The 27,972-nt window shown below is 36.2% G+C and overlaps 2 protein-coding genes across 2 annotated transcripts; one reads left to right on the top strand and one right to left on the bottom strand.

Moving 5' to 3' along the window:
• The first annotated feature begins 1,292 nt into the window (after window positions 1-1,292).
• Window positions 1,293-27,972, top strand: LOC123525285 (40S ribosomal protein S21-like). The gene is made up of 6 exons (XM_053537989.1): window positions 1,293-1,376; window positions 1,464-1,535; window positions 23,393-23,456; window positions 24,325-24,396; window positions 24,936-24,991; window positions 27,901-27,972. Exons 2-6 carry the CDS (start codon window positions 1,486-1,488, stop codon window positions 27,908-27,910), a joined length of 252 nt encoding a protein of 83 aa, XP_053393964.1. The 5' UTR covers window positions 1,293-1,376; window positions 1,464-1,485; the 3' UTR covers window positions 27,911-27,972.
• On the bottom strand, window positions 4,443-7,039 carry LOC123535419 (uncharacterized). Its single transcript, XM_045318077.2, has 2 exons — window positions 5,986-7,039; window positions 4,443-5,343 (listed from the first exon to the last, which is right to left on the bottom strand). Exons 1-2 carry the CDS (start codon window positions 6,941-6,943, stop codon window positions 4,814-4,816), a joined length of 1,488 nt encoding a protein of 495 aa, XP_045174012.2. The 5' UTR covers window positions 6,944-7,039; the 3' UTR covers window positions 4,443-4,813.

The raw sequence follows: 27,972 nt of genomic DNA, 5'->3' as shown, positions 1-27,972 counted from the left end.
AAAACATTTTGGAGAGATCTAGCTTTGTATCTTATGATTTTCATTTGCTTGTTCTTTTATGATTCCACCGGATAACCTTTGGTGGACAAATTGAGGCTGAACACCACTATTAGTGTATGCAGAACGAGGATCCCGTACGATCGAAAAAATGATTAATGGCGACATATACCAAACTGATAGACCATGTGTAAAGGTCACAAAAACATGAGTTCCGCGATTGGACTGGTGTATGATGTCATCAAAAAGGCGGCCAAGTTTGACAATATAACTCTGCGTTTTTGATAATTTATTCAAGTCACACAGCAAAACTTCATCTTATTATCTTTTGGTTTCCATCCTAGAATATTTGTTTTCAATATAAATCCTTCAATTTTTATTTCATATAACATCCACTCACTTGATAACGTGTTTTCGACATTTTCCAGAATATCAGATTTTCAGAGGCTTATATTCCCATAAAGGAAAGAACTATATCGCGAAATTTAGCCCTGTGCCAAGAATATCTCGCATTTTATTAAATTATTCATGTAATTTTGATTCAAGACCAATCTAATTGTGAAAAGATAAGAACAAAGTAAATTTTAGATAAAAATATAACTATTAACAGCTGTCAAGCAAATAAGGAAATGCAAAGAAAATAAAACAGAAACATGCAGCTGCAACGAAAGGAACGCAACTGAAACACTGGTGAGCATACTATAAAGAAAGTGGCTAGGGGTCAAGTCACCGGACCTCTAGAACCGGAGTTTAGAGGTCCGATAATCGGTATATATGGTAATTGTACTGTTCTGTACCGTGTAAGGCCTACTTTCGTATATGACAGTTGCCGTGAAAATGTTGTAATTATTTTTCATAAAGTTGCCATTATTAAGCAGGTTTTTTTGTGTGTAAATATTGGTACGTATTTATTTAGAAAAAGCTGTCACTCGAGTTTAAGACGATGAATATTAAATTGTATTGTCGATTTCCGTTAGTCAGTGTTATTTACTTTAACAAAATCAGCAATTTATGAACACAATGTAAATCTAAAATACTGATGGAAGACATAGGTGTACTGTTTCAATCCTTCAAACTGGAAGCTTTTCTTACCATATCCTTGGGAGGAATGTATTTCACGAATTGTTATTTTTAACCATTTCTATTTTTCTGTAGTAGGAATATCTAGTTCTTTAAAGGAATATAAGTCTCTCAAAACCTTGCAAGCTAGAAGATATTATCAACGTCATTAAGTAAGTGGATTTATATGAAATAAAGAGCAACCGGATTTAACGGTGTTCAGCCTACAACGTGTGCGGATTGTACCGTATAGGTACGAAATTTATCCTATACACACGTGTTGCTTCCTTTTCCGGTCGCCATTTTCAAGCGAGAGCCAGGTAAAAATGTGTTCACGTTTTTTTATGAAATACCACATCATTCCTCATTTCCAGGTTTTTTAAAAAATACTATTTACTTTCTTACAGGTCGAATCATTTATCCAATACCATGCAGAACGAAACTGGTGAATTTGTGGACATGTACGTCCCAAGAAAATGGTAAGCATGCTCGTTTTTAGTTCTATAAATAAACGTCGGACTTCTATATTTACGATTTTGACATTTCATATAGTCCGACGTTTTATCGAAATTATATATTTCCCTTTAGAGCGTTCCGCAAATTATCTTGCAGAAGGTTTTACAAGTTCACGGTGGAAGTGACTGAAAAGCAATAACTACCAACAACGGACAAAGAAACCTATTTTACACACCAATTGAACATACTGTCTTACTGAAAATATTGAAGATCTGTCCGCACTCTCAAAGTGAAATTTACATCCATGCACTTTCACAGCACAACATGAAACTGTCCAATCTTCTTTATTATAAAGAATGATTTTAGACCAAAAAATAGTCTCACTGCTTTGAAAAAAAATGCGGCCTGTTACTAAAGCAGGGTTCTCACTAGCATTTTCAAGTTGCAGTCCTGGGTATCCCAAAGCTGAAAAAGTTGCAGTCCCAACTACTGACTTGACTGACGTACAGACTTAAACGTTTCATCAAAACACAGGCCTCTATTGTACTGTCAAATTAAGTGTAGGCCGACAGACATTTTGTAAACACAATTCTTCACACAAATATTGTTAAGGTGTGGTAAAAAGTAAAGATAAAATAGGTCCCGTGTAGTCAAAAATTAATGTAGGAAAAAATCACCCCTGGACAACACCCCCCTCCCCCCACCCCCATACCCCTGCTGCTTCTGATCTTCCTGGACAAAATCCCCCAGTGAAGTTATCAAGTTGGACAAAATCCCCCTTGTGAAAATATCAAGTTGCCCAAAAGTCGCTCCTGATAATTTTTTCTTTACTGGTGCCTTTTTATTTCAGAATGGAAACGTATATAAACATAAAGTGAAAAGAATATATATAAACAATTACTACTTTTTTTTAAATACTCATTAAGAGCACAACGTGTCTAAAATACAAGAATGCACAGTATATCTATGATCAACATATTAATAAATGCTTCCTGATTTTGCAGAATAATAATCACGTTACTAAAACCAGCATCGACAGCCGGACATTCATAGTTAAGCCTAATTATCACTTTCTTAAAAAAGATTTTAAATAGTTCTTTAAAATTGGTAATTAGTACGTGAGAAAACAATTGGAGTTACTTCTAACACTACGTAATCCGTCGTTAGCAATTAGAAATTGTCACCTATGCAATCACACCGACAATCACATGAATTCGAGTTGATCTGTCTCGCGTGAAGTGGAAACGGGCAACGCTGATTGGCTGTACGCGGCTATCGGTGACAAGCGAGTGACTCCGCCCACATATTTTGCTCTCGTGTCAAACCTTGTGTATTCGCAATTTATGTAATCAATTAATTTTCACTGCGTGTCACTGCAGAAACGTGCGTCCGGGGACTCCCAAGCTGCAATAAACACGCGTATACCGGGACCAATTATGCGTACAAGGACGCCGATTTCGGCGTTTCCGAGAACCCTGCTAAAGTATTGTCTATGTAGTATGCATATGTTTATAATCCATGGGTGTAACCAGCATTTATTGGTTTTGATTTTATTAAAAGTTATTTCAATAAATTATTAGTTCATATCAAAGCAGTTTGAAAGGCTAGTCAACGTGTATTCGGCGGTACCCATGCGTTAAATAATCAGGGTTGGTAAAAACCCGGGTTTTTAGCATATTGCCCAGCCCAGTGGGTAATACTGGGAGAACCCAGGTTTTACTGGGCAAAAGTGTTCAATACTGGGCAATATATTTTAAAGTTCAAACTTCAATATATATTTCAACATTAGTTGACTAACATCCCATACAGTGATAGGAATACAGGCTGATTCGGACCAAATTTACTTGGCTTATTCGGCCCAAATTGTTAAAGTTTTCCTGACACTAATGTCATGAGTAAAAAAAGAATTTATGAGTATTAAGTTTAATGTCTGATGCAAAGAATAATTAAAGTCCTTATTTAGATACATTTTAGTTTGTCAAAACTTCTTACCTGCTTGTATGGTGTATATTTTATGTCTTTACTTCAAGTTAAACCTCTATATAAGCTATAAGCAACATTATTTTCTGAAATTGCTGAATCATCCAAAATTTATGGTCATTATTGACTGTTAAATAAAAGTTTGTGGTCTGAATCAGCCAAAATATATGGTCATTATGTACTTTTATTCGAAGTATGTGGTCCGAATCAGCCAAACTATTTGGTCCGAATCAGCCATGGTCCGAATCAGTCACGGTCCGAATCAGCCTGTTTCCAGTGATAGCAGTGACACCTGCATGCCTAGTCCTATAATATCTGTAAAAATCTATTGAATAAACGTTATTAAGTGTGAACAACATAAATCTAGTCATTTTACTCAAGAAAATCAGTTAAGACCACATTGTCATTTCTATCATATAACCATTAAGCCTAAGGACCCTGTGTGGAATTGTTCTAATGTTACTGAAGATGATTGAAAAAGATTGCAAAATGTAAAGACTGTGGCACTGTTGTTAGTGCCAAAATTGAGAGTCTGAAAGGTCATAGACTGAAATGTTATACTGCGGCATTAATCAACTGAAAGGGTGTTTTCAAATTTTGGTATTATTCTAACAAAACTCAGAAATAGACTTAGGATAAAAAAAACTGCAAAACTTGTGTTCAGTTACAGAATGCTTTGTGTTAAAGAACTAGACTGGTTTACTATCATATATGTTAAGCAAAATCTAGTTGTGACCTTGCCAGATGTTGAAAGGTTTTTTAACCTGAATTTCACAAAAAAAAATATTTTGTTGGGTAAAAAACTACAATTTTGTTTTGTATCATAGCCTAGGGACTTTTCAGTATAAAACTTTCAGAGGTTAAATCGTATACCAAACTATCATACGATTTCAAGAACGTTTAACTAAGAGGCGTGGTTTCAGTTTTCAATTGAATAGAGTGTGGTAACTAACAGTGCGGGTATCAGATACCTGCTCTCTAGTTATTGCACAGCTTCACTGGCAAAGACTGAAAAGGCTGAAAATAATAAAATACTTTTATTTCAACACATCAAATTTTAACATGTTAAAAAACTGCATACACTAAAAGTTAACTACTCCACATTTGATTGTAATTTCAGACAGTACATTTCGAACTTTTCGTCTCTTCTGCCACGGTGAGTTTTTCAACACACCAAGCATGTTAAAAATTGAAAGTGCATCCACTAAAATTAACTACTCCAGATTTCGTTGTTATTTCAAACAGTGCATTTTGAACATTCCGACTCTTATGGCACGGCGAGTTTTCAAGATTAAAAATGTATTTCAACACATCAGGCATGTTAAAAATTGAAAGTGCATCCACTAAAATTAACTACTCCAGATTTCGTTGTAATTTCCGACAGAGCATTTCGAACTTTTTGTTTCTTATGGCACGGCGAGTTTTTAAGATTAATTTCTTTGTCATCGTCACTTTGCTCGTTCCTTTTCGACATGGATAAGCTGACGTCAGAATTTGGGTCCAGTACATTGGACACCTTTTTACGGATTTTATCGTTCAAGCGTTTATACTTTCTGACAGCAGTAACAGATCTATGACCTGTCCTGTCCATAATATCCTGCTCGTCTATACCAGCTTCATACATGCTGGTTGCACATGTTCGTTTCCCACTATGATTGGAATATACACCTTTCAAAGATCCCCTCTGACTTATTTCTTTCATGAATTTAGTGAGAGTGTTCACACCGACTGGCTGATGTCCATACCGGATCGAGTTTCCAGGCATAGCAGGAAGAGGCCTCTTGTAGAAATCACCGTCGTTACCTACGGCATTTATATACGTTTCAAAATGCGTGGCCATGCAGCGTGGACCTGTGAATTAAAAACAAAATTAGCCTAGAGAGTGACATTTTATAGTTTATGGTCAATGAATTACTGGGGTTGCAATAATTAAATTCCTATCACTAGTCTGGTCCAACCAATTTCCAGACTCTGGCGGTTCCAGCGGGGTTCAGAGGGATTCACGCAGGTAGAATTTGGTAGGAATCCCCTTCCCAAGGAGAACTTTCCTGGATCCGCCCCTGCCCACCAAGTCGAAGTGTTTTTACATCCCTAGGTCTTAAAATGGTAAAATGAGCCGCGCCATGTGAAAACCAACATAGTGGTTTTGCGACCAGCGTGGATCCAGACTAGCCTGCGCATCCGCGCAGTCTGGCCAGGATCCACACTGTTCACTTTCAAAGCCTATTGCAATTAATGAAACCGTTAGCGAACAGCATGGATCCGCGTATGCGCAGGCTGGTCTGGATCCATCATGGTCGCAAAACCGCTATGTTGTTTTTCTCATGGCGCGGCTCAAATATGCTTTTAAATGTGCATAAATGACAAGGAATTGAACGGTAATGCAAGAAGTAGGCTGACTTAATAAATTAACATAAAATAATTCAGCCGAGTGTTTAAGCAATGCGTAAAATTGTTTAAATACTGTAGAAGGCTCAATAAAAATTTGCATACCTGGTGTACAGTAGTGTTTTATATCTTTGTTATTTATAGACATCTGGCCTAGTCCACCATGGTAGGTTTTAGATCCTCGGCCAATGAATCGTATGAATCGTCCTTCACTATCTTCACCAATTTCAAACTGGTCACATTGAAGACCACGGTGTTCATCACGACCTCTTAAGCCAAACAACTTGCATGCATAAAAAAACACAGTCAGCTGCAAAGTTTTAGAGTCTTTCATGCCAAAAACACCGGACTCCCATAATTTGTTTTCGTCATCACCAGAAATTGGATCGGCTTGTTTTGTGTCAGTGCCAAGGCCTTGATCTAGCAGATTTTTCATTTTACTATCCAGTACAGAATAAAATTCAGCAAATGCGGGATTGTTTTTATCAAGAAAGTTCATGTCGTGCACTCCATGCTCGCGTAAATGCCTTAAAAGTCCACACATGACAAGATACAAAGATTTCGGGGGGTAATCCTCTCCTTTTTGGTTTTTTATTTCTATTACGAAACGTATTAACCAATATGACAACACTGATTTGTCCATAGAATGAAGTTCTGGTATGTTATTCGAATCACGGTGTTGTCGCCAGGTTTTGAAAACTTTATACGCCCACCGAGTGTTTTTGGCGGTGTTTTTGTTTCGTTTCGAGGATTTAAGCTCTTCAATTTCCTTGTCCGTGACCGGTTTGCCGAAACGGTCATCACTTTCGCATTTCATTTCCAAACTCTGTGGTTTTAGCAACGCGCTGTCGTCAGATACTGCATTTTGTTCAGTCTCGAACAGAAAGTCTAATCCAAGATCAAAGGAAGCTTCAGCAATGTTATTATCCTGTTTAATATCGTAACAGTCCAGAGGTACTTGAGATAAAAATAAATTGTCACTACTTTCATTTAGTAACTCATAGTAGTTTTTTTCCGCGGTTTCTGCCACCTGACTCAAAATTGCATCGAGCCCGTCGTCCATTTTGTCATAAGTAAATATTCACCTTTACTGATCAAGTGCATAACTCTAAATGCCGGTGTGTCTGACCCATCAGACAGCAAACTGTATCGTATTAATTTTCTGCTGTTGTATTGGTTTAATTTACCTGGGGTTTACACATTTGTAAAGCAATGATTATAAACACTCATTGAACTACTGTATATGGCAAGGAAAACGCCTACTGAACTACGCTATTGGCTATGATACAAAACAGAAAGAACATCAAAACTCTCGGGTAAACGATTTATACTCGGGGGCTACGCCCCCTCGTACAAATCGTTTACCCTCGAGTTTCAATGCTCTTTCTATTACTATGAAACTGTTCTGTCAACTACCTATCACTTCACCAATGGTTTCAAAGTAAGTAAAACTTAATGTTAAGAATTACCTCATATTTCATAACATAGAAACTCAATTGTTTTGTTAAAAAAGAAATAGAAAGACTTCTTATTGCCCAGTATTGCCCACTTCATTCATTTCTAGGAGTATTGCCCAACCCGAGAAAAAACAGGTTTTCCCAGGCGGATTTACCCAACCTGGGCGGGTAGTCGTCAACCCTGTAAATAATTGCCGCAGATTTTTCACTAGTGCCGTAGGCTAAACGTATTTTTTGTCTAAGCATGTATAATTGATTCTATATATTTATTCAGTGTTGTATTGTTCATGATATTATTCTGCTAGAAGAGTCTGTGTAATGTGTCAGGGAAGTGATTAGAGGTGCAGTTTTAGTTACGGTAAACCAATAAACCAATATATCATGTGTTTGAGAGTTTTCCTACATTACACTTCAGTAAAATAAGGTCGAAATCTGTGCTATGCAAACGGCTGTCATTCGATTAAACTTGACACAGGGACATGTTGAACGTCCAAATATTAAAAGGCGCCCTGTGCAAGTTTAATGTTATTGAACTAGCTCATTTTCAGACAGAGTTAGATTTAAGTCTTTATTTCTAAGCATAAACACACTAAATTGCTGGCCTTTTCTCTATTCTATATAACATTGGCAAATTTCCAATGGCCGCAGCACACTTCAGGACCACAGACACTTGGAGTGTCTGCTGCTCAATCCAGGGGTTGTGGATTCGAGCCCCAGTAGGGGCCTTGTTATTTTCTCACCCAGGATGTACTTTACTCATTTGGCTTACCGGGATGTCTTATGATCTGATAATTTATAGTTGCCATCCCTCTAAGGCTTACCAGTATCTGCATTTTACTGTTAGGAAAACGAAGACATGCAAAATCAGCCCTTATTTTGAAGCATTTTTCGATAATAAAATCATGCAAAGGCACCAACCCCCACCAACTTTTAGACAACTAAAATATAAAATAAAAAAAATCTAATGATAAATGTACTTGTTTTAGATAAAGTTTGTGGCAGTTGCATTAATAACAGTATAGCTTGACCCCTGAAAAGCTGATCTTGACATGATATAATTGCAGTTACCAGAAGTATGTTTAGAAATTTTCAAAAAGAAAGTGCTTTAATGAAAGTTATACATGTTATAGATCTTACATAGTATGTTATTCTTTGGAAGCAATGAAAATTAGCTTTAATGAAAGTTATACATGTTATAGTTTTTTACATAGTATGTTATTCTTTGAAAGCACTGAAAATTCCCCCGCCTGAGGGCTGCGGACCCAGGGCCCTCGTTTGCCGATTTTTGGGGCCGAAATTCGGCCCCGTTCCCCCCTCGAAATAATATGTTTTATTCCCCCAAAGTGTAGAAAAATTCCCCCTCGAAAGAAAAAAAAATCAAGAAAAAAATCGACACCCGATAGTCTTAGGAGCATCTCATAACTTAATGGGCCTGATAAAGTTTTACTCAGGGGTTCCATTTGACCCGGGAACCCAGGTCCGGGAGATTTTTAAAAGACGCTCAAAGGATCCGGCATGATAATTGCCTGTGCATTACTCGGGACCCGGAGACATTTACCTTTGATAATCCTTCCTCTTATCAGTCATTTCCTACAGTAAAACTATGTCCACGATAAACACGTGTATTCAAAATAAACACTCGCGGTCATGCCCTCCTGCCTTTGATCTTCTGCTAAATTCCCGCCCTTTATCTTGTGGACATGCCACGCTGATTTTTTTTTATCAGCAAGTTACGTCACGACGAGTGAACATAGGTAATGAGAATCAATGAAGTGTTAACATTAATTGATAAAGCGTTACCCGTATTGAGCCTGCATACTGTCAAAAAAGGCGCCAATTATTATCGTAATTAAGCGACCAGCTGATTACCGAGCATATGAAAAGTGTCCTGCATGATTTCTTCATGCAAACTTTAAATTAGATCATTGTTTAATGATTGTACCTTAATATCAACGAGAAAATCCACAAATTTAAATGAATTTGGAAAGTAAAAAGAAGTTTAGAATGTCCGTTCATGATTCTAATTACACCCGGTGACATAGCAATTTTTCCAAAATTCACTACAAAAACTTGACTTTCAATGCAATTTTTAATGAAAAGTAGCATCATTATTTGAGGAACTATCTCTGGTTTACCTTAGTTGACCAAGTTAACTGGCAAAAATAACATTTCAGACGACATTCCAAAAGTGTACCAGTATCCGGATAGTACGTTTTTGGATACATTTTTACAGAGTTTTAGCACTTTTCTGCTAACAAACAAAATATTGAAGAAAAACCTCATCAAATTAAAATGAATTTTGATAAAAATTTATTTACAATATGAGATTATATGACCTTAAACAGAAATTGTTATTATGCTGTAACATGTTCTTGGTTGTAGTAGCTATTAATTACCTAGTATTACTTTATAAGAAAATATAGTCAATTGTATCGATGTGTTGGGGCAGGACTCTTGTATTTTGAAAAAGGACCCTTCAAAATTTGGACCCAAGGGTCCCGGGTCTCTTGGGTTTTCAGGTCTAGTGGAACCCCTGGTTTTACTGATTCGTATAATACGCGCGTTTTTCAGTTCCCTGGATGCGTGTATGCAAAGTTACTTCCCTTTAAAAAAAAATGTCGCATAATGCACATCATACCGTAAAAAGATCACGGATGCAACAGGGGCGAAATGCACAAAAATAAATTTGCTTTTTAAGCAGCATGCTCTCGAAAAAAAAAAAAAACTGCTGTCACAGACATTGCTGATTCATCAGGGCCAGACATGCACAATCAGGTAGATACGATGAAGGGAAGCCCTGCTTCGGCTGCTGCTGAGACAATGTCCGTGGATACTGCTAGTGCTACCGATAATGACGACATGTGAACCTCGATTGGATGTCACATAACAACTGATTTAATAAAAGAAAATAAAAGTTGCCTGTTTTCAATAGATTATGTTCTGTACAATACTCAGATATATTCACATTAGTTTGATATCTGTAATACTCAATTGACCTTAATTTAAGGGGTTATGATCAGATGTCATATCTCCAGAATGAATTCCCCCCTCCCTTGAAAACGACGCGAAATTCCCCCCTCCAAGGGCCCCGGCCCCAATCCCCCAAAATGTAGAGAGGGCCCTGGGACCCCTTCCCCCAAAGTAGAGTGAGGGCCCTGCAAATACTTCGTACACTGGAGATTTCCTAACAGAAATATGCAGAATAAGTTTGGACAAGACGGAGACAGCAACAGTCAAAAGTTATCACGCTGTTCTGAAACGTCCTTTTATAAATTTGGACTATTTGAGGTCAAGCTCCCCCTCTCCTCTCCACCCCTGCCAAGTATCATCCAATATTTTTTAGCCCACCATCATAAGATGGTGGGCTATTAAAATCACTCTGCGTCCGTGGTCCGTCCGTCCGTCAGTCCGTCCGTCCGTTAACAATTTCTCGTTATCGCATCTCCTCAGAAACTACTGGGGGGATTTTGACCAAACTTTGTCAGAATGATGTATTGTTACCCTAGTTGTGTCCCCCTGAAAATCAGACTGGTTCAACAATTTATGAGTGAGTTATGGCCCTTTGTTTATGTCTATAATTTACATAGCTTTATATAGGGAAAAATTTTGAAAACCCTCTTGTCTAAAACCACAGGGCCTAGGGCTTTGATATTTTGTATGTGACATCATCTAGTGGTCTTCAACTAAGATTGTTCAAATTATACCCCTAGGGTCAAATATGGCCCCGCCCAGGGGGTCATATGGTTTACATAGACTTATATAAGGAAAAACTTTGAAAAATCTTCTTGTCCAAACCACAAAGCCTAGGGCTTTGATATTTGTAATGTATTATCATCTAGTGGTTCTCTACCAAGTTTGTTCAAATTATCCCCCTAGGGTCAAATATGGCCCCGCCCCGGGGGTCACATGGTTCATATAGACTTATATAGGGAAAAGCTTTTAAAATCTTCTTGTCAATAACTACAACATTCAAACTTGGACCACTTGTATATTTCTGAGTGGCAACATGAACCTTGACCTGAGTTGACCTTGATTTTGACCTAGTGACCTACTTTCACATTTCTGTAGCTACAGCCTTCAAATTTGGACCACATGCATAGTTTTGTGCACTGGAAAAAACTTTGACCTTGATTTTGACCTAGTGACCTACTTTCACATTTTTGAAGGTACAGGCTTCAAATTTGGACCACATGCTTAGTTTTGTGTTCCGAAATGAAATTTAACCTTCATTTTGACCCAGTGACCTACTTTCACATTTCTGAAGCTACAGCCTTTAAATTTGGACCACATGCATGGTTTTATGTACCGAAACAAACTTTGACCTTTACATTGACCTAGTGACCTACTTTCACATTTTTGAAGGTACAAGCTTCAAATTTGGACCACATGCATAGTTCTGTATTCTGAAATAAAAATTGACCTTGATTTTGACCTAGTGACCTACTTTCACATTTCTCAAGCTACAGCCTTCAAATTTGGACCACATGCATAGTTTTGTGTACCGAAATGAATTTTGACTTAAAGATTGACCTAGTGACCTACTTTCACATTTCTGTAGCTACAGGCTTCAAATTCAGACCACATGCATAGGATTGTGTACCGAAACAAACTTTGACCTTGATATTGACCTAGTGACCTACTTTCACATTTTTGAAGGTACAGGCTTCAATTTTAGACCACATGCATAGATTTGTGCTCTGAAGTGAAATTTGACCTTGATTTTGACCTAGTGACCTACTTACACATTTCTCAAGCTACAGCCTTCAAATTTGGACCACTTGCATAGTTTTGTGTACCAAATTAAACTTTGACCTTAAGATTGACCTAGTGACCTACTTTCAAATTTCTCAAGCTACAGCCTTCAAAACTTGATTCACATGCATAGTTTTGTGTACAAATAACTTTGTCCTTGAAATTGATCTAGTGACCTACTTTCACATTTCTCAAGCTACAGCTTTCGAATTTGGACCACATGTACAGTGTTGTGTACGGAAATGAAATTTGACCTTGAGCTAGTCAATAAGTCTTGAAATTTGGAACACTCAAAAATGGCACATTGGTGGGCGCCAAGATCACTCTGTGATCTCTTGTAGTCTTTTAAAACACACTGAGCACATATCTTAAACATTGAATATATTTTGTTACAAATTCAGCATGGTAAAAACTACTATACAAAGTATGAAGAGCTCACCTACTCGACCCAGCTTCAACGTCTTTATGCGTCCGCACTTTGGTTAAAGCAGCATTCCCATTCGTGCTAAAATCTGCGTAATTCGCACATAAAAAAGACTGACAGAAAATACATTGTTCGTCCATATAGGACCGAAATTCAAGCAACCAAACTTTATTTTTGATCCACACACGCAAATTACTGCAATTCAGACTCTTGACAATTTGCTAGGTGTCAAAATGAGTTGAATTTACATAATTTAAGCTCTGCCTTATTAATGTTACTTCAGGTACTTGTGAGATTTTCGCGAGAACTAAGACATGCGCGATAGTATTCAGCCAATCAACAACGTGGTTACACCTTTGACACTTTCCGATAATTGTCAACATGTGCCAGTGCAAAAACAACATTAAATTCTTTGTACGTTTTTTAGCTCGACTATTCGAAGAATAAGTAGAGCTATCCTACTCACCACAGTGTCGGCGTCACACCTTGGTTAAGTTTTTCGTACCAGTCCACATTTTGACAAAGTCTTTTGAGATAAAGCTTTGAAACTTTCAACACTTGTTTTCCATCATCATGGCCAGTTATAGGCAAGAGCACATAACTCCATCAAGGATTTTGGCTGAATTATATGGCCCCTTTTGACTTAGAAATCATGGTTAAGTTTTTCGTACCAGTTCATATTTTGACTAAGTCTTTTAAGATAAAGCTTTGAAACTTTCAACACTTGTTTACCATCACCATGGCCAGTTATAGGCAAGAGTACATAACTCCATCAGGGATTTTGGCTGAATTATGGCCCCTTTCGACTTAGAAATCTTGGTTAAGTTTTTCGTACCAGTTCATATTTAGACAAAGTCTTTTAAGATAAAGCTTTGAAACTTTCAACACTTGTTTACCATCACCATGGCCAGTTATAGGCAAGAGTACGTAACTCCATCAGGGATTTTGGCTGAATTATGGCCCCTTTCGACTTAGAAATCTTGGTTAAGTTTTTCGTACCAGTTCATATTTAGACAAAGTCTTTTGAGATAAAGCTTTGAAACTTTCAACACTTGTTTACGCAAGAGCACATAACTCCATCAAGGATTTTGGCTGAATTATGGCCCCTTTTGACTTAGAAATCTTGGTTAAGTTTTTCGTACCAGTTCATATTTTTTGTAAAGTGTTTGACATATGGCTTTTAAACTTTTATCACTTGTTTAGTATAATAGTCTCTATCTGTAGGAAAGAGAACATAACTCTGTAATCTATTTTGGCTGAATTATGGCCTTTTTGGACTTTGAAATTGGTTCTGTTTTCATACAAGTCCATGTTTTGTCAAAACTATTTGACATATGGCTTTTAAACTTTGAACACTTGTTTATCATTATATTATGATTTCCATCTGTAGGCAAGAGTACATAACTATTTTGGCTGAATTATGGCCCTTTTTGGACTTTGAAATTGGCTTATATATTGCCATTTAGTGCAAGACTTATCGAAATCAAAGTAATACAGGAACATTGTTTGTCTAATCTATTTTATTTCTTTTGTCTGAATATCGGTGGAAATATTTTGACCCCATTCTTCAATCAATTCTTCGAATAGTCGAGCGCGCTGTCATCAGACAGCTCTTGTTTCAACAAGTTGTTGAATAATTAACTTAAGTGGTCAGCTGGCATCTACTACACAATTATTTGGTCTCCATTGTAAAAGAAAGACTCGTAAACTGCTTGTTTATAAAATTGATATTCACAAAATGACTGGTTGCAGGCTGACTTTTATCGGGCAATTTTCTACAAGTGCACAAGTGCTCTTTCAAAAACAGCTAGGGTAGCGAATGCCCGCGGGACATGATGTCCCATGTATTGTACTGTCAATTAGCGGCTTCGATCAACTTCAATAAAATATAAAACATAATCCTGTCAGTTCTTAGTTGTGGTCATCTAAAGATCGCGACGGGTGTTCAGTATTCAGGGTTGATGCACCCACGTGTCAGCCTGTTGATCAATACATAGGACATCATGTCCAGCAGACTTTCACTATCCTGGCTGGTTTTGAAAGGGCACTACAGTCTTGTGAAGATAAATACACAAGGCTGATAAAACGGCACATGGTATTTTCTCAAAGAATAAAACTTAAACGGAAAATGGTCTAGATCTTTTCTCAGTACAATAGGCACATCCTCATATGCCTCATTATACCAGATTTCATCAACAGTATGGAACTACATTTTGGACTACTTCACATGTAACACTTGAGCAGTCACTTCCTGTTTGGTGCTATCAGTCCAAAAGGCCTGCAGCAAACGCTATCCTAGCATGCAATGGGAATATGCCGATTTCGATATGCTTCACATACATACTAGTACTAATACATACTGAAATGCGGTAGAGTAAAACAAAACAAGATGCTATTGAGAAAGGGCACAATGAAAGAAAGGAAAATTAAGACTTACTTATGTCTAGACCTGTGTTGAATAACATTTGATTTGGTAGTGATCAGTCTGAACAACAAAATTTTAGCCCTGATAATTTGTGGAATCTGCAAGAAATTGCGATTTTTTCCCCTGCCATTTTGTGGAAAAAAATGCAACTTCGGATTGGGAGGCCCTGCTGCGTTTTCCTGAGATCTTGTCTTGTACTTAACTAGAAATATTTGGCAGCTTTGGAATATTTTGGATGCATTTTTCAAATACCAGAATACTACTCTTTTTATACACCCATTTTGAAAAAAAAAAACGGATGTATTATGGGATGGCGTGTGCGTCTGTCTGTCCATCATAATTTGTGTCCGGAGCATAACTTTATAACATCAAAGGTATTGACTTAAAACTTGGCATGTAGGTAGGTGGCTAGAATTAGATGATGTGCAGTGCACATGAACTTGGTCTGTAGGTCAAAGGTCAAGGTCACAAATTGAGCTCAAAAGTCAAATCTGTCCATCATACTTTGTGTCCATTGCATAGCTTATTAATCCTTCAAGGTAATACCACGTGGATTTCAAACTTGGCATGTAGGTGGATAGTGATGAGACGATGTGAAGAGAACATAAACCTGGTCGGTAGGTTTAAGGTCAAGATAACAGTTTGAGCTCAAACGCAAAATCTGTCTGTCATATTTAGTGTCTGGTGGATAACGTATAAACCATTCATGGTATTACTTCAAACTTGGATGTAGGTAGGTGGTGATGAGACAAATGTGCAGAATGTATGAATCAAATTATTTGCCAAACTAGACGCGATAGCATTCAGCCAATCAGCAACGCGGTTACAACTTTGACACTTTCCAACAATTGTCAACATGTGCGAGTGCTTGCAAACACAACGTTTTTGAACGTTTTTTCAACAAGTTGTTGAATAATTAAGCAATCAGCTGGCATCTACTTCACAATTATTTGGACTCTGTTGTAAAAGAAAGACTCGCAAGCTTCTTCTTTATAAAAAATTACAAAATGACAGGTTGCAGACTGACTTTCATAGGGCAATTTTCTACAAATTACTTCTCATTTTTATTCGAGTCCGATACTGTTCATGCTAAATTGATGACTATATGCAAGATGTAGCATCAAATTGTTTTTATAAAAACTCTGTGCGTCTGCTTGAATTTTTGAAAACAGCTTTTCTGCAGAATTATGGAATGAAGTAATACTCATTTGAAGGGAAATGATGTATCTAAGATAATGAATGGTCACATAAATAGTTTTTATCCATAAACAAGAAAATTAGAGCCATTTTTAGCTCACATGTCACAAAGTGACAGTGTGAGCTTTTGTGATCGCGCAGCGTCCGTCGTCCGTGCGTGCGTCCGTGCGTAAACTTTTGCTTGTGACCTCTCTAGAGGTCACATTTTTCATGGGAGCTTTATGAAAGTTGGTCAGAATGTTCATATTAATGATATCTAGGTCAAGTTCGAAACTGGGTCACGTGCGGTCAAAAACTAGGTCAGTAGGTCTAAAAATAGAAAAACCTTGTGACCTCTCTAGAGGCCATATTTTTCACAAGATCTTCATGAAAATTGGTCAGAATGTTCATCTTGATGATATCTAGGTCAAGTTCGAAACTGGGTCACATGCCATCAAAAACTAGGTCAGTAGGTCAAATAATAGAAAAACCTTGTGACCTCTCTAGAGGCCATATTTTCCATGGGATCTGTATGAAAGTTGGTCTGAATGTTCATCTTGATGATATCTAGGTCAAGTTCGAAACTGGGTCAGCTGCGATCAAAAAATAGGTCATTAGGTCTAAAAATAGAAAAACCTTGTGACCTCTCTAGAGGTCATACTTTTGAATGGATCTTCATTAAAATTGGTCAGAATGTTCACCTTGGTAATATCTAGGTCAAATTCGAAACTGGGTCACGTGCCATCAATAACTAGGTCAGTAGGTCAAATAATGAAAAAACCTTGTGACCTCTCTAGAGGCCATATTTTTCATGGGATCTGTATGAAGGTTGGTCTGAATGTTTATCTTGATGATATCTAGGCCAAGTTCGAAACTGGGTCAACTGTGGTTAAAAACTAGGTCAGTAGGTCTAAAAATAGAAAAACCTTGTGACCTCTCTAGAGGCCATATTTTTCACAAGATCTTCATGAAAATTGGTCAGAATGTTCACCTTGATGATATCTAGGTCAAGTTCGAAACTGGGTCATGTGCGGTCAAAAACTAGGTCAGTAGGTCAAATAATAGAAAAACCTTGTGACCTCTCTAGAGGCCATATTTTTCATGGGATCTGTATGAAAGTTGGTCTGAATGTTCATCTTGATTATATCTAGATCAGTTTCGAAACTGGGTCAGCTGCGGTCAAAAACTAGGTCATTAGGTCTAAAAATAGAAAAACCTTGTGACCTCTCTAGAGGCCATACTTTTGAACGGATCTTCATGAAAATTGGTCAGAATGTTCACCTTGGTGATATCTAGGTCAGATTTGAAACTGGGTCACGTGCCATCAATAACTAGGTCAGTAGGTCAAATAATGAAAAAACCTTGTGACCTCTCTAGAGGCCATATTTTTCATGGGATCTGTATGAAAGTTGGTCTGAATGTTCATCTTGATGATATCTAGGTCAGATTCAAAACTGGGTCACATGAGCTCAAAAACTAGGTCACTATGTCAAATAATAGAAGAAAAAAAACGACGTCATACTCAGTTCAAAACTGGGTCATGTTGGGACAGGTGAGCGATTCAGGACCATCATGGTCCTCTTGTTTCAGATAGCTTCACAAGCTTGCTTGCAGTAACTGTTGGGGGTTTTATGTTGAGTTAGAAATGATAGATTTGAAGGAAACACTCTTTTCTTCACCTAGTAGTCTCCCCACTTTCCTTGGAGGAGAAGTGACTTCTCCAATGTAAGTTCTAGCTGCATCCCTGTGGTGCATGTTTAAAACAAACCATTGTCATTAACACAGGCTGAATAAAAGTGTCACTTCTTATATACTTCTTCATAATTTTGTTTTGGTTGGAACATTTTATTTCAATTTGTAATTTGTATGGTTTGTACCCAACTTTTTTATCGTGTACCCACATTTTTAGCTCACCTGTCACTTGTGAGCTTTTGTGATCGCGCAGCGTCCGTCGTCCGTCCGGGCGTAAACTTTTGCTTGTGACCACTCAGGGCTTTTTCACCCTATCTCACGGGGCCGAATATCGGCCCCATTCCCAATGCCAAATATGCTCTATTTTTCCCAATCTGGAGCAAAAAATTCCCAATCCAATGAAAAATTTCCCAACTGAAATCAGTTACTTTCTGTTTTTTAATAATAATTCTTGCACAATTAGTTTTGTTTGCCAAGTAAATTAAACAAAATTTTGGAAAAACCAACTCGTTTCTATTTTTAGTAACACGACCGTCTGCAAGCTCGGCAAAAAAATAATTACAAGATTTTGCAGAAGAAATGCATGATTTGCATGCAAAAACCTCTCAAAATAAATAAAAACACAAATATTAATTGAATAAAGTACCCAAAACATGTTGACAGGTAGTTCTTATATCATTAAAGTCAATTGTCACATATTTTCGCGACCTAGTTTTTACACTCGAAAATATAAGCACTTTGCCATTCTACTTTTTGGATAACTTCAGTTATAACTTTAGTGAAAACAAAATAAACAAAAATTATAGCATGACAAATAAAGAGTTACTGCATTTTTAGGCAATATTGGAACACAATCCTGAAAAAAAAAATCAAAATTTCACAAGGGGATACTGTCTACCAGTAAAATTTGAAACTGAAGATTTAAACTAATATATATTAATTAAAAACTCACTTAATTTGTCAGTATATTTTCCCAAATTTGACAATTTACCGCGTTGAAAATTCCCAATATGACCAGGGGCCTTTTTCCCAAAACTCCCTGAAAAAGCCCTGCCACTCTAGAGGTCACAGTTTTCACAGGGTCTTTATGAAAATTGGTCAGAATGTTCATCTTGATGATATCTAGGTCAAGTTTGAAACTTGGTCACATGCCATCAAAAGCTAGGTCAGTAGGTCAAATAATAGAAAAACCTTGTGACCTCTCTAGAGGCCATATTTTTCATGGGATCTATATGAAAGTTGGTCTGAATGTTCATCTTGATGATATCTAGGTCAAGTTTGAAACTTGGTCACGTGTGGTCAAAAAACTAGGTCAGTAGGTCTAAAAATAGAAAAATCTTGTGACCTCTTTAGAGGCCATACTTTTGAATGGATCTTCATGAAAATTGGTCAGAATGTTCACCTTGATGATATCTAGATCAAGTTCGAAACTGGGTCATGTGCCATCAATACATGTAACTAGGTCAGTAGATCAAATAATAAAAAAAACCTTGTGACCTCTCTAGAGGCAATATTTTTCATGGGATCTGTATGAAAGCTTGTCTGATGATAACTAGGTCAAGTTTGAAACTGGACCATTGCGATCAAAAACTAGGTCAGTAGGTCTAAAAATAGAAAAACCTTGTGACCTCTCTAGAGGCCAAACTTTTGAATGGATCTTCATGAAAATTGGTCAGAATGTTCGCCTTGATGATATCTAGGTCAAGTTCAAAACTGGGTCATGTGCCATCAATAAGTAGGTCAGTAGATCAAATAATATAAAAAACTTGTGACCTCCCTAGAGGCCATATTTTTTATGGGATCTGTATGAAAGTTGGTCTGAATGTTCATCTTGATGATATCTAGGTCAAGTTTGAAATTGGGTCAACTGCAATCAAAAACTAGGTCAGTAGGTCTAAAAATAGAAAAACCTTGTGACCTCTCTAGAGGCCATACTTTTGAATGGATCTTCATGAAAATTGGTCAGAATGTTCACCTTGATGATATCTAGGACAAATTCAAAAGTGGGTCACATGCCATCAATAACTGGGTCAGTAGGTCATATAATAAACATCGTGACCTCTCTAGGGGCCATATTTTTCAATGGATCTTCATGAAAATTGGTCAGAATTTTTATCTTGATGATATCTAGGTCAGGTTCAAAACTGGGTCAGATGAGCTCAGAAACTAGGTCACTATGTCAAATGATAGAAAAAACGACGTCATACTCGGTTTAAAACTGGGTCATTTGGAGACAGGTGAGCGATTCAGGACCGTCATGATCCTCTTGTCTGAAGCATGTGGGTACATGTACCCACTTTTCAAAGTCGGTGGGAGTGCTGAGGTCAAGGTCAAATCTGCCCATCATCCTATTTCGTGTTCAGAGCATGACTTAAAAAATATTAAAGGTACTGACTTGAAACTTGGAATATAGGCATGTGGTTATGCATATATGGATGTGCAGTCTGCAACAATCATCATGTTTCTTGCCCTTTAGTATACTGTCACCACCACAGCACACACACACCCTGCTTCCTTCCCCCCACACCTCCCACAAAAAAAACCCAATCTTTAAACTTTACTGCCATCCTCCTCCAATATAACCCTTCAGGCGTTTATTGCCCTGCTTAACAGAGCTCTTGTATTCTTTTGTCAGCTGACTTTGTGGACTTTTTGCTTTCAGTTTGGGAAAAAAAGCATACAGTCTAACCTGTCTTAAGCAGCCAGCCAAGGGAAGCAGACAATTTGGCCGCTTAAGCCAGGTGACCGCTGATCGGAGGTGCAGCCAGTATATGTATTTTTCAGACTTCTGACCAGTCTATAGCCTTAAGGCCCATTTCTTTTTGGGTTTTCTATTATTATTTTACCAGGATACAATGACGTGCATTTGCCTTCGCAATACGAATGGTATTCTTAGCAATCTAAAACTCCGGCGTGGTTTTTTTATTACAAAACTTGTTACAGACAATTTTCCAACTTCAAAACAAGTTTGTTTACAATTTTCGCCATTTTGGTAAGAGAAGCTACTCTCGGCGCTTATTGTCTACACTAAATCTAAGATTGCCGTTACGTTCCGTAAAAAATAGAGTGGTTTATATTTTTTTCAAACACAATTTCGTATAAATTTAATAGTATTTTGATGACAAAAGTATAAAAAATCACAAATATTATGCTACTAATTAGTTATCGAGTATTATCTTTAACCGAGGTCAAACTGTGAACAACAAATTTGACACGAGGTGACACGTTAATTGCCGATAATTACTGGCCATTTGATCATAACAAAAGGGGATTACACCTTTGCTTATCAGTTTTAATTGAGAAGCTCATGTCATTTTGTCGTTCTTGTGGTGAAGTCACGCGAAACTTAGCAACCACGTGCTTCTCAAAATCGGGTATCTTCGGCGATTATTGCCTAAAAATAATTGGTTTTGGAAGAAAAATGGCCGCTGAAAGGGGTCAAATACGGCGGTCGGGAGGCAATTTCGGTGGCCGCTGGCCGCGGACGGCAGGTGGCCGCTGAATAAAGTGATAAAATAGAGGAAAATCCGTCGGGGGCGTCATAAAATGGCCGCTGAACGGAGGTGACCGCTGATCGGAGGTGACCGTTAGTACAGGTTAGACTGTACTTTTTACAGGGTTTCCTCTGGGTCAATTTCACTTTGCGCCAACAAATTCGCCATCAGGAAAAGTTTGCGCCAGTGGCTCTCAAGTTGGAGCCAATAGTCTGTGATGGGCGACATACCAGTTTCTTTTTCAATCTCTTTTTCATTTGATTCTTTATAGTAACCATTGAATTTGCTCTTGAACCAGTCTATCCTAATATCACATTAAATCAAAAATAGTTTTTAATCTTCTCAACCATTTTCAAGAACATTTTCTAAACAAAAGTAATTGCTCAATCTATAAAATTATCCCTTAATATAGTTTGTCATTTTTAATTATCTCCCTTTAAGTGTCATTTTCACTAAATAGATGTTTTTAATTTAAAACATGAATATTTATCCTAATATCACATTGAATCAAAAAAAGTTTTTCATGTTCTCAACCATTTTCAAGAACATTTTCTAAACAAAAGTAATTGCTCAATCTATAAAATTATCCCTTTATATAGTTTGCCATTTTTAATTATCTCCCTTTAAGTGTCATTTTCACTAAATAGATGTTTTTAATTAAAACATGAATATTTATCTCTTTATTCTTTTAACTTTTTATTTCAAAATTAATTTAGGTCATTTATCAAAAACAGTGTTGTTTTATATTATTTTATAACTTTTGAAAAGCTTTTTAAAATGCTTAAGTTTCATTATATATATAACTAAATTTCTATTTCCTTTCATACATAATAATGTATAGCGAAAATACCACCTACTGGTATTGTTAGCACTTTGTTTTGAAGCTCTGGGGTTGAGCTTTTTAAAATCATCCCCAGTGTATCAATGCTTTACAGTGGGCACGTAAAAGAACCAAAAGAACTGCTTTAGTTCATTTGTATCTCAAAAATTCTCCGATTGAAATTATCCGACCGCGACTGAAATTTTACGATCGGAGAATATGTGTATCTTTTGATCGCGCTTTGAGTATTATTTCCGGCATTTTCTCGGTCTCAATTACTTCCGCGAATCGGATTGTCATTAAAATAACCTGTAAATTTATCTCGCGTTTTTTGCATCATAAAAAAGGTGCATTAGACGAAGCACGCAGCTAATATTTCATTTCATTTGCTTTCGTGTAAGTAGGCGGGTCTAAATTTGGCGAATCAGATTGACTGATAATCGTTCTTGCGTGGAGGAATGCTCTAGTGACTCGGCGAAGTTTTAAATTATGCCCCAAGGTGTAAATCGATATTGACACGTTGTGTATTGTCTTTGTGTAGTGTTAAGTAATAGAAAGAGCATTGAAACTTGAGGGTAAACGATTTGTACGAGGGGGCGTAGCCCCCGAGTATAAATCGTTTACCCGAGAGTTTTAATGTTCTTTCTGTTTTGTATCATAGCCATCCATATATGGTAGTTGTAGGCGTTCCACACTGCCATATACAGCAGTTCAGTGAGTACTTAAAATCCTTGCTTTACAAATGTGTAAAGCCCAGGTAAAATAAACCAATGCTAGAGCAGAAAATCAATAAAATACACCTCGCTGTCTACTGTTCCTATCCAACAGTGCGGTAACTAGCGTGCGGGTATTAAATACCTGCACACTTTTAGTTACCGCACTCTGTACTCAGAGTATACGAATTACCTGCACCAAATTTGTTAAGAAAAAACACTGAGCTATGATACAAATATCAGATAATCCGTTATTGCATCATTGAGAAAGATCAGAAGATCAGATCGACGATTATCTTGTAGGCGCCAATGAAATTTGCCAATTGGAGATTTTTAGCGCCAGAATTTACATTTTGTCGCATTTGGCGCCATTGGCGACCGACAGCGGGAACCCTGCTTTTACTCTACATAATCATTTTATATATCTTTAAAATGCTTTTCTCTGAACATTGTTGAACTTGCATCTTCATTGTAATCTCTACTGTCAGCTTCTCAAAGAACTGATGATTTGGGTTGAAAAAGTAGTTAAATTGCAATTAGCATTATTATATACTTTCAGCTCTGCAAGCAACAGAATCATTGCAGCTAAGGACCATGCCTCTATCCAGGTCAACTTTGCCGATGTAAGTACATAATGGTATATGGACAAAAGATTGGCTTTCTTTATAATTCTATGTTCTCACTTTGGAAGACAAAGCAGGATATTATAGGGATCATTAGATTAAAACGGAATGGTAAAATGCTATCTTTTAAGCATAAACATGATATACAAAGTATTTTCCAAAGTCAGGGTATCTACAGGGTGCATGAGCTAAGAAAATGCTGCATCTGCTGAAAAACATGTAAAAACTAACACTTTTTCTTACATTTCAAACTTCTATATATTGAAAATATGCAGGTTCGTAAAATGTAAAGGAATTGTGACATATTTAAGCATAATTCGCAGTGCATTTGACCTTTTATCAGCTGCAGTAAACAATTCTTTGTTTAAAAATGACTGAAAATTTGTTGAAGATACATAAGGACTGTGGATTGATGTATTGTTAATATTTCTCTCCTGATACTTTGGTATGAGAGATCTGAACAATGACATCCATAATTGACATCATCCGTTTTGCGATTGATGTATATATACAAATTCACCTTTTCAGTATCTTACACATTTCTTAAGTCTGTAGAGGTCACCAGTACAGTAATAAAGGTCAAAAAATTAAAATAAAATGAATTGTTTTTAAACACCTTGTTATTTTTATGCATAATCACTGATAGGAAGTAGATGTTTAGATATAGTGTACATTTTGACTGCCAGAATATAATACTGGAGTGTTGAGATAAGCTTCCTTTTCATTATTTCAAGGAACAAGTTGCATTTACTAGTAGTTTTTTTTAAATTTAATTCGCTAAAAACTTCAACAGATTTTGCTACTGAATTCTCAACTTTTAACTATTTTTTGCATAAAGGCTGTCATTACATGTGATTTATGTTTGCAGGTTGATGAGACAACTGGTAGAATGACCGGTACATACAAGACATACGCTATATGTGGAGCCATCAGAAGAATGGTGGGTATATTTGCTTACAATACATATCCATTCTGTAATGTTTCTTGCTTTTGGTCATAGAATGTCATTTCACAAAAGTAATACATGAACGTAAATCAGCACCTTAGCATATTGAGACAGCTTTGCTGAGTAGAACAGTTGCTGCAAAACAAGGAATGAAAAGAATATATATCCATAATAAAAGATCATACAGTAATTATAATGTTAAAAGTATCTTAAAACTTGACCATTGGGAGCCTTTCATTGAAAGTCTAATAGTTGTTGGTCAGTCTCTCTGTTACAGTCTGTATGTGGACAACGTCGGGACATATTGCTAAGATCAAACATGTAATTCATATTCACACTTCATTTAAACTTAGCATAAATGATTAGCACTGTAGTGTTCACTGTTGGATGTTCAGAACCTTCCCCCTTCGTTGATAATGATATAAGTACAATGAAGGGGTTATCAGGAGGCAAGGTCCTTTGAACATTATATTTTGCTTTGTTTCAGTGCCCACAAAATACAATGACATTATAGTAATCTTGCTTTATTTTAGGGAGAGTCTGATGACTGCCTTATCAGATTAGCTAAAAGGGATGGAATTATAGCAAAGTAAGTGCTGTTCTAATAATTATGGTAGTGTCCCTTTGACAGCATAAGTTGTTGATAAAACTGTTAAGTCAAACCTGGGCTTGACCAGATCTTAAACTATGCATTTGTTACTCACACAAAATTGTGGCAAGTTGGTACTAAACTTTGGCAAAACGATCGACCAAAGTTAAGAAAATTTATTCTGATTATAATTACGCTACTGTTAAAGGTATTATAAAAAAAGACTTTTCATGATCAGCAAGGGTTCTTTATATCAACTGCTATTGTGAAGGGGACTCTAGATTTCATCAATTTGGATATTTTGAGAATCTTTTTAAACAGTGATAGGCGAGGGGGTATATCGTTTTGCTCATTGTGTGTCTATTATTTGGTCGTTCAGTAGATAAGTTTCTGTTCAATAACTAGAGAACACTTTGTGTCGATGTGTGACTGCAGTGGCCACATATGGTAGGGTGATTGCCTGTGGTCAGTTGATGATCTTTGACCTACTGACCCCCAAAAGAAAAGTTGTCTACTTAATATTTTATTCTGTCGAGCATTATCAGAGGGCATGTGTCTATGATTTTGACCTCATTCTTGTTCATGACGGTTTTTTCAATTGCTTTGTAAAAAAATATACAGTTACTGTTACAAAAGGTAGATATTGGTAATTAAGATATTTTCTGTATTCAGGGTAATTTGATTGTTGAACTTTTTATTTAGCATGATTTGTTGTTTGCAGTCTCTCAGCAGTACTGTATTTAACATTTGCTTAAAATATAAATTTACCTTACATGGGATTGTTGTTTTATAAAGAAAATTCAGTAATGCATAGAATACTTTGCAATGTAATTGCTGATACAACTAAATGCATAGGGGTGGTTTTCAAAATAATGAAGCTTTTTCTTCTCTCTCACCTTACTTTAATTCAGTTGAGTTTTAGAATGTGTTTTGGAGCAAATTATATCCAAATCAATGTAGTCAATAAATGTGTGCAATTTTATCTTGATGGCTCAAGCAGTTTTGAAGTTATATTAAATTATATAGCTAATTTTGTCCCCTGTGCACCCAAAAAAGTGTGACATTTTACATGAAGTATGGTTTTCAACTGTGGCTTACTTTTTAAAACCATGTTTTATTGTTACAGCTTTGGCCTTTTTATGTAACTTAAACTCTGCACATTTAAATAAAATACTTCTTTTCATTTACCTACATCTTATTGTTACCAATTTTTCACATCTTGTGAAGGAACCCCCTTCACAAAAAATAGTGAAAAAAATACTAAATTTAAATGTTGAACATTACAATTCATAACCTTATTACTTTTCTGAAGTCTTAATGTTTTAATAAGATCTTTATCCTTTCAGCTGTGAAGACACATTATGATTTTTTTCTTTAATAAATCAACTTTCTCAGAAACTTGATGGGTGTCTATACACCTAAAAATGTCCCCTGTGCACCTTTTCAGTTGTTAAGTGTCAGATTTCTTTATTCTTTAATTAAAATGGGATTTTACTTTATTTTCCTTGAAAGGGAGTTACAACAGATACAAAAGCAGTGTTCAACTTCACATATTACTGACTGTTAAACATTCACAGAGCCAAAAGTGATGTCCCCTGTGCACCCTTTTTTGACATATATCAACTGTCATAGCATTACTGTAATTTGCAGTGGCAGTTCTATATTCTTAGCAGTGTGAATGCAAAGTTTAGGCATTTCTTGATAATTTAGCATTATATAAGAAACCCTGGACAATTTTAAAATTCACTGTTTGCATTTTTTTCTGAAGTTGCCAATTTTCAAGTTTAAAAGTGGAAACATCAATTTTATTGCTTCTTAGGCTCTTAAGTTTACCTAAATATGTAATGTTCACTAGTAAATATTATGTAGTTAAAAGAATTTTACTTACCATGAACATATTCCATGAATAAATTTTTGATACAATTTGTCCCCTGTGCACCCTTTTTAGTAAAATTATGAAGTATGTATGAATTTAACTATTCCATTTTATCATGCATGGCATTTTGTCATTTTTCTACTATGAATAAGCATTGCATGTAAATTAAATGATTTCAATGTGTTAGTTATGTATAAAGTCACTTTTTTCATTTAAAGCATTACATTCTGTTGAATTTTCATGTTTTTTGTAGTGAAAATTTTTAATTTGTAGTTATTTTGTGGAATAAACTAATTTTTAATAGTATTTGTCTAAAGTTGATTACCATTAGTCTTTTTAGAATAGAAAACTAATAATGGATGAATATTACACTGATCTTCAGTATGTGTCCCCTGTGCATCTGTAAAATAACTCAATTTTGAGTTGACAATTCTAGAAATTAGAATTACTGGACATTCTTGAAATTTGGCATGTGGTTTATAACATGCAAAGTGATGAGAAAAAAATAGGTTTTATAATTATATGTTAGTTATTTTGCATTCAGCAACAACTTTTATAGGTAAAGTTTTATTTTCATGTCAGATTTGTGCAGAAAGGGTGATTTTTAAATCCAATGTCCACAAACATATGATTAAATAAGTTTCAAACCATACACATACACCCATTACTTATCATTTATGTTGAAAAAATTACTGTTATACATATTTCCTTGTCATAAAACCATGCAACATTTATCACCCATCTTACTGGAAATTCACTGAACTTTCAAATTAAAGGCTGAAATATTTTCTGATTGGCATTTCTCAACACTTTCCTAAAGTTATTTCCTTCAAATTTGAAGTATTTGCTATCATAAAAAATAGGTGACAACCATAAGAAATCAGTTTGAATTTTCAACCCCTATGTCACACTTTTGCTTCATTATTTTGAAAACCACCCATAGGTATTGAATAGATATTAAAATATATTTCATTTAGGTGAATGCATACCTGCAATTATTGACATGACTATATATTCTTATCTTTTATTTCAGGAACTTCTAAACATGAAGAATGGCTGTTCTTATGCTTTGTACAGAAGAAAAAAAATAAACTGAAAAAAAACC

This window comes from Mercenaria mercenaria, chromosome 3, assembly GCF_021730395.1.
Source record: "Mercenaria mercenaria strain notata chromosome 3, MADL_Memer_1, whole genome shotgun sequence".
NCBI lineage: Eukaryota > Metazoa > Mollusca > Bivalvia > Venerida > Veneridae > Mercenaria > Mercenaria mercenaria.
Note: the sequence above shows the minus strand (reverse complement) of the source record. Positions and strands in the feature narration are given on the sequence as shown.

Coding starts and splice junctions, on each gene's coding strand:
- LOC123525285 (XM_053537989.1), top strand. CDS start 1,486: ATGCAGAACGAAACTGGTGAATTTGTGGACATGTACGTCCCAAGAAAA. Junction 23,457..24,324: donor TCCAGGTCAACTTTGCCGAT/GTAAGTACATAA, acceptor TTATGTTTGCAG/GTTGATGAGACAACTGGTAG. Junction 24,397..24,935: donor GTGGAGCCATCAGAAGAATG/GTGGGTATATTT, acceptor GCTTTATTTTAG/GGAGAGTCTGATGACTGCCT.
- LOC123535419 (XM_045318077.2), bottom strand. CDS start 6,943: ATGGACGACGGGCTCGATGCAATTTTGAGTCAGGTGGCAGAAACCGCG. Junction 5,344..5,985: donor AAAACACTACTGTACACCAG/GTATGCAAATTT, acceptor TTTAATTCACAG/GTCCACGCTGCATGGCCACG.